The sequence below is a fragment of the Pygoscelis adeliae genome, unplaced genomic scaffold (genome assembly GCF_000699105.1).
Source record: "Pygoscelis adeliae isolate BGI_AS28 unplaced genomic scaffold, ASM69910v1 Scaffold38, whole genome shotgun sequence".
In the NCBI taxonomy this organism is placed as follows: Eukaryota; Metazoa; Chordata; class Aves; order Sphenisciformes; family Spheniscidae; genus Pygoscelis; species Pygoscelis adeliae.
The window spans coordinates 12,147,901-12,155,163 of record NW_008825614.1 but is presented as its reverse complement, the minus strand read 5'-3'; the positions used below and the strand labels follow the sequence as shown (position 1 = coordinate 12,155,163).

The window sequence follows — 7,263 nt, the reverse complement described above, 5'->3', positions numbered from 1 at the left end:
AGGGGCGGAAGCCGCCCCTCGGAGAGCTGGCGTGAGGCAGAACCGCGGGATTTGGCAGGAGGACTGAATTGTCCTGACCGCGAGCCTGGCGCGCACGTACGTTCCGGCCGTGGTTCTAAGCCTTTTCCATGAAGTATTAATGGATTTTTCACAAAAGGCACGGGTTCTTGTTTTAGTGAGCGCATTTGCCCAAGAACCAAAATCGGATGTCCTGAGACGGGGGCCAAAACCGAGACAAGCCTTCTGCTGGCAAACGCAGTCTAGTGTAACCACACTGAAGCAGAGGCGGTTGTGGTATGTTGGTAAAGACGGTTGCAGTTCTTCTCTTGGAAGTAAGATGAAACATGACGATGATGAGCTTTTCCTTATCCACCAAATTCGGTGCGAGTCTTGCAAAATTCGCAGAAGCATACAAGCAAATCAGTGAGTCCCTGGCACTGCTGCTACTTCAGCACGTGCTCGACTACTACAAGACATTAGAGAATCGGCACAGAAAAGCCTTGCAAGGGTCCCAGCCACACCAGCAGCTTCAGTTAGTGCTCAGAGCAGAAGACAAAACGTGCAGGACGCTTGAATTTGCTAGTGCTGTTGCTCATGAAACTACTTATTTCAAGTATGTAAACTTGTTTGTTGCACACAAAAGAACTTAATTTTTTTTTTAAGTTCAAGGTGTGAGGTTTTTTTTCCTAACACACTATTCACGAAACAGTGTTCTGGCATGTTTTGCCCCTCCCCCACTCCATCCCACCCGGCTTTTTAAAATGCTTTATATCAAGGATAGACTTACAGAATGTCTACATTTTACTCAACTTTACCAAGATGTGTTTTGTTGTTGGTTTTTTTTTTAACATGTAGCGACTCTTCTCCTTCTCAGGATGACAGGAACAGATGTGTTTGGAATTACTGTACCTCTTATTACCAGTACTACTGGAGATAAACTGGGAAAGACTGCTGGCAATGCAGTTTGGCTAAACAGAGATAAGACTTCTCCATTTGAGCTGTATCAGTTTTTTGTCAGACAACAAGATAACGTAGTTGAAAAGTAAGTAGTTTTCCTTCATCTTGCTTTTTGTCATTGTTTATAAAACCTGATCCTAATTGTTCTCTGTAACTGTTTCGTGTGGATATGTGCAGCGCGAGCTCCAGAAGTAGATGTTAATTATAACCGTACGTTCATTAAATGAGCAGGCGTGACTGGTTCCTAAGTATGCAGGGTAGTGGAACCTGTCTCCGTATGCTGGCATATGCATCGTAAAACTAGAATGTGGATGAACAAACAAGTAAAGCACAACACCGTAGGGTGACTTTATCTTAAGAGGCTTGTCATTTTCAGTACTGTGACATCACAGTACCAAACGAAATCTCTCCTGCCAAGTAATAAGCAACTGCAGTTTAATAGATGTCAATTACTACAAGTTTTTACCTAGTATGAAGTATCCAGAAACACTACATTCTAATTGCAAGAAGCTACTTAACTGGTTATAAACAAACACATAAAGTTCAGCTTCTAGAACTGCACCACATTAAAAACTGCATATCCCTAAGTGAATTGAAGTAGTGCCTTGTTAGGAAAAAGCCAAGAAGTTCCTATTTATGATTGTATTAACTGTGTAGGTTAGCAGTCGTGCGCCCCTATCAGTAAAAAGAAATCTTGAGCATGCACTCCCAATACATGTATATTTATTTATAGATTATATAAATGTACTACTGAAGTTCTAAAATTTTCTTCCTGCACCCCAATGGATCATCTTGTGTACCTCCTGGGGTGCTGGCACCCCACTTTGGAGACCACTGGTCTAGCTAAAAACATGCCTAGGAGACAGTTAACACTGCCCAACTACTACTTAAAGCTGTAGCATGTACAAAGACAAAATTCTGAATAATGATTACCTAGGGTAGAGCAATTCCAAGGAGCAAAACCTCATCTTGGATTCATTGTGCTATCTCTGAGTCCATGTCAACCACACATAACTCATATTCTTACTGACCAGTGTAAAAATATTAAAATCATATAATGAGAACATGAAAGGGTAGCGAAAATACGAGAAATACCATTTGACAGGTTTCCTTCATTGATGGCTAGCCTCCATGCTGGTGTGCCAGTTAGGTGGCTGAAAATAAATAGCCGATAGCTTTATTCAGGGCATTACTTTAATTTTAGTAAGTTGCTATATGTTCTCTCTTAAACCGGCTTTTCTTTAAACTCCAATATTACTGTCAAATCTGAGTCTTCATAAACCTCAGACATGTATTTCCCTTTCATATTGTGACCTGTCTCATAATTCAGTTACCTCTTTCAAAGGTTTATGCCTTGATATTTCAAATTCAGGTTCTGCATCCACAACACTTTTCAGACTGATAAGAAGGGTATATGGGTACTTGACATTAAAATGTTTCTTTTGTTCAGACTTTGTAACAGTAAAGGTACCTTTTTTAATACACTGCATTTCATACTAGTGCAAGTCCATTAAAATGGACTGTGCTTAGATAGGCACCTTTAAATTCTTGATTATCCTTAATAATCTTCCTGTTGAGATACTCGTCAATACATAGCATACTTCTGTCCCGTGATCACCACAGAATGGCAGTGGTACTTTCCATTAGCATATTGTGCAACTAGTAAGAATACAATATAAAACCTTGTTAGTTGACACAATTGCAATAAATTCTGTAAAGTAAATGTTTCAAGAGAAAACCAAGTTGTTGATTGCAGTACAAACTTTATAAAAGCATTTGACACTACCTTATGTCTGAAGACATTACCCTAACTGGAATGCTAAATGTGAGTTATTCTGGTAAGCTGAAGCATGTGGGCAAAACCAGAGTTGTTTGAAAGGACAGAGTATCTGTAATACGGATTTCTTAAATTAAGAATCATTTTAGGGTAGCTAGTGAAGCTTGAATGACAAAGGTAGGAAATCTGTAATGATGGCCATATAGACAAAATAATTTTTTCCTTGCTCGTAGATACCTGAAACTCTTCACCTTCATTCCTCTTGAGGAGATTGACCACATCATGGAAATGCATGCTAAAGAACCTGAAAAATGGGGCCCTCAGAAACGACTTGCTGCAGAAGTAACCAAGCTTGTTCATGGTAGAGAGGGGCTAGAATCTGCTAAGAGGTGAAGTTTGATTTGTCGAGCAGTTTTCTTTCAGATTTATTCAATGGTAATTATCCATAGCTTTTCAGGGACTATTTTCATGTAGTTAGTTGTTGCTCAGCTGTTAAAAGAGAAAAACGTAGTAATTCTGTAGACTTAAAAATACATTAACTATAAAAAAAAATTGCAGTGCAGTGGGTTACGATAAAATAAAAATTGGGGTGTACTTTAAGTACTTCTGTTACTGTGTGGACCCTCAGAAGAAGTTGGGGAGGGGAATCTGATTAGTTCAGTAGCGCTTTGTGTGAAGATGAGAGTAGCACTGTATTTTGAATGATCTTTGTTCTCACAGGTGTACTAAGGCCCTTTATTACAGCAGCGTGGAGGCATTGGAAGCTATGTCTGACCAAGAGTTACAGGAACTTTTTAGACAAGCTCCTTCAGCTGAATTGATGTTTGAACCTGGAATGAATGTTCTTGACTTGTGTCGCAAAGCAAATGCCATTCCAGATGGACCTAGTGGGTATGTTATCACTTGTGCTCTTCGGTAATACCTCACATAAACAGGCTGTAGTGGTATGCTTTCAGAAGTTAAACGATTAGGACAGCCAAATCAAGTAGAAACAGGCTAGTGATCTATGTACCAGCATTAAAGAAGAGGGGAGCAGGTGGCCTCATTCCATTTTGATGTGAAAGTGTAGGATAATGCAGTCTCATGTACCTTAGCTGTAAAATCTACACCTGATGAAGGGACAGTCGAAGGCAACAGCCTAAGTTTCCTTACACCTCTCAGAAAGAATGGAGTGGTAGAGGCTAAGGTTAATTTCAGTCACTCTTGACCTGGACTAAAAGTAAAGTGCAAGAGAATTAAAATTTATTCAATTATGGATCCAACCAAAAAACCCTTAACTCAACTTTCAATACTTAACAGCAATAAATAGCTGCTTCTTGCAATTACTGGTTGTTGTTTTTGTTTTGTTTCGTTTTTTTAAGGTATCGGAAAATTACAGATGGTGGAGTTTCAATAAATGGGATTCGAGTAACTAATCCCGAGACTGTTCTTATTCTCGGACAGCATATTCTCAAGAATGGAGTATCATTGCTTAGGATTGGAAAGAAAAATTACTACATTATAAAATGGCTGCAGTTGTGACGAGAACGTCTCCCTAAAATGATGTATCATTTTCACTCTCTTGCTCAAAGATGTACTTGAAGATGTTTCTACACTGTGCATTACTACGCAGCTCACAGACTGCCCAATACCATAGTTTCATTCTCAAAATACAACAACAGAGTTAAAATAAAGGCAGCTAAGTTACACCATTGAAGAGATTTTTAGATACTCTGCCTTATTCAAAGCACCATTCAGAAGAGGATATGCACAAGAAGATGAAAAGATTAATTTCAAAGTCTGAAGATGGAGATGCTCTTCCCCTCCATTAACAACCTTCTGTGTTGTAGAACGGTGGCCAGGTACTCTACAGCATAATCCACAGCAAGATGAGCAAAAGCATACTTGAAACCAGTACTTCTTACCGAGGTAAGAAGTCGGTAAGCATGCTGCTGTCCAGTTTGACTTCATCCCAACAGAGAAACCTGTGGAAGTGGGTAAGGAGAACCCACCTATGATCAACATTTTTTTTCCTGAACAAGTTTGCTTTGAAGGAAGCTGCAGAAGATTCACAATAAATGAGTAGAATGATTAAGCCCTAATATGTAAGCTTCTTATTGTTTACGTATGGGGGCATTTGGAAAAAAAGAAGCTTTCCAGCCTTAATGTGGTAATACAGAGCAAATTCACTTTTTGAAATATAGGAGAGTATAGAGCCTTTCAAAGCTTAAATCAGCCTGATGAAGCCCTTTTATGCCACTAAGCACACACACTGTGTGCAATGTGGGTGATGATACTCATTCCGCTGCTTCAGCCCTCTGAATTACCTGGATGCCTCTGTGCTATCTGGAATCTTTGTTGAAGGTGTATCCTGGCACTAGTTCTGCGGGCTCTACAGTCATTTGCAGGATAGTATATTATACCAGAAGATTTGAACCATGTACATGAAAACTTTTGATTTTAGATGCCTAGGAGTTGTGGGTTAACAGCAGCACAAGGGTATCATCTGGACCAGGAAACGTGAGGGAAGCTGTAGTGCTTTTGCAATTAAAAAAGTCAGACCCTTCAGATAGGGCAACGTGCAAAAGCTGCACTTCTTCACAAAAGAGCAGACAGTGATCCTACTGCTTATGGCCTAGCCAACATTTGGGATCATAGCTTCCTCATTTTCTTGTAAAGAGGGCATAAAAGTGAGGATGTACTTCAAGAGTTGGTAGAATAGCAACATCTACATTTAAAGGTAGTATTACTTTATTGCTCTGAAACACCACCCCCCCTTTTTATTACTAGGCACTACAGCTGCTTACACACCTGCAATCAAATAAGCATGGAGTACACCACCTTGCTGAAGTCCCTTCCCATGGTGGGGTTTGGGATTGGGTTGCTTAGGCAATACAGGTGCCACAGTATTTCAGCCAGGTCACCTGAACAACAACAAAACCCACATGTGTTTTTACCAAGATTACTTGTAGTACAAGCCCATATTTGAATTACTTGGAACTGGTTAATTGACTTAGAATACAGTAATGTAGCTGGCTGGCTCAGAACTTTTTTTATTAAGGTACCCTCCCTGCCCCAGTGCAAAAACGTATGAAACCCCCAGTCTCATTTATGAGGTTATTGATTGCTTTGGGCCTTGGCTGCAGTGTTGTTTTCAAGGTGTAGAGTAATCCTCACTCTTAGGCCAAGGAGAATGATTTCTTTGTCCATGAAACTCCTAGACAATATAGTTCTGCAGTCACAGCAGCCACAAGGGGAGAGGCCTTAATCTTAGCTACGTGAATGTGGTAACTCATCACCATCTCTTTTATGTTGTTCTAAGTCATGGTATTTCAGCTGGTTTAAAACCCCCCAGCCTATAAGAAGAATGGGGAAATCTTAAGAAATGTGTCTCAAGTATCCAGATATTCGATAGTTGGGTGGGGAGTTTCCATTGGGTTTTTTAGGTGGGTCGTTGTTTGTTTCTTTTTTACATGGTGTTGATCAACTTGATGTGATGAACTTGGTGTTAGCTTTATTTGCACTGTCAATCAAGATTTCAATATGTTAGTAAGTTTCAAGAATCCAGATATTCTATAGTTGGGTGGGGAGTTTCTGTTGGAAATTTTTAGGTGAGTGGTTTTTCAGTTTCTTTTTTTTTTTTTACTTGATATTAATCAACTTGGTGTTGGCTTTATGTGCACTGTCAATCAAGATTTCAATAGTAATAAACTATAGTGGCTTGCTGCTTATACATCACAGTTTCTTCAGCTTATTAAACTGTAATATGGTAGCACTTTTACTAGCTCACCACATGGAGTTACTAGTGTTAGTTCCTAGATCCCACTTATCTGCCTGATAATGAGATCTCTCTATCCTAATCTCTGTTATATAAAGAAAAATAAAGAGTAGTTGAGTCATTCCTACCTTAAAAAAAAGCTCTATATAGCCTGTTAGCCTTGAGGACCAGTTTGTGTTGCTTGTTACTTACTTTGCCTTAAGCTGCAGTAATAATCAGCACTATCCTGAATAAAGCATATGGAGGAAAAAAATCACAAGGGTAGAAGAAAGGAAGGGAAAGTTAAGTTCATCCACTTAATATAGCCACCTTGTTCCTTAAATGCCAGAAGTATTATAGCAATATAGAAACACGCACCTGGGAACAAAACATACCGGTACACACCCATGTTAGCCTCCAGAGAAAGACAACAGATCAGATTTGACAGTTACTTTCTGGTTGCAGGAAATAAACTGCTAGGAGTAGAGCAAGTCATGTTTCATGTCTGACCTCTCTTCAGCCTTTTTCCTTCATCTCCGAATCATAGAATAGTTTGGGTTGGAAGGGACCTCCAAAGGTCATCTAGTCCAACCCCCCTGGGCAGGGACATCTTCAACTAGATCAGGTTGCTCAGAGCCCCCTCCAACCTGACCTTGAAGGTTTCCAGGGATGGGGCAGCCACCACCTCTCTGGGCAACCTGTGCCAGTGTTTCACCAGCCTCAGCGTAAAAAATGTCTTCCTTCTATCTAGTCTAAATCTGCCCCCCTTTAGTTTAAAGCCATTCCCCCTTGT

General features: G+C 39.9%; 1 protein-coding gene across 1 annotated transcript; it reads left to right on the top strand.

The window, feature by feature from the left end:
- Positions 1 to 852: 852 nt before the first annotated feature.
- On the top strand, positions 853 to 4,813 carry YARS2 (tyrosyl-tRNA synthetase 2, mitochondrial). Its single transcript, XM_009332916.1, has 4 exons — positions 853 to 1,042; positions 2,968 to 3,123; positions 3,455 to 3,625; positions 4,096 to 4,813. The coding sequence occupies exons 1-4, from the start codon at positions 876 to 878 to the stop codon at positions 4,253 to 4,255; spliced, it is 654 nt and encodes a 217-aa protein (XP_009331191.1). The 5' UTR covers positions 853 to 875; the 3' UTR covers positions 4,256 to 4,813.
- Positions 4,814 to 7,263: the final 2,450 nt, after the last annotated feature.

Coding starts and splice junctions, on each gene's coding strand:
- YARS2 (XM_009332916.1), top strand. CDS start 876: ATGACAGGAACAGATGTGTTTGGAATTACTGTACCTCTTATTACCAGT. Junction 1,043..2,967: donor CAAGATAACGTAGTTGAAAA/GTAAGTAGTTTT, acceptor CCTTGCTCGTAG/ATACCTGAAACTCTTCACCT. Junction 3,626..4,095: donor ATTCCAGATGGACCTAGTGG/GTATGTTATCAC, acceptor CGTTTTTTTAAG/GTATCGGAAAATTACAGATG.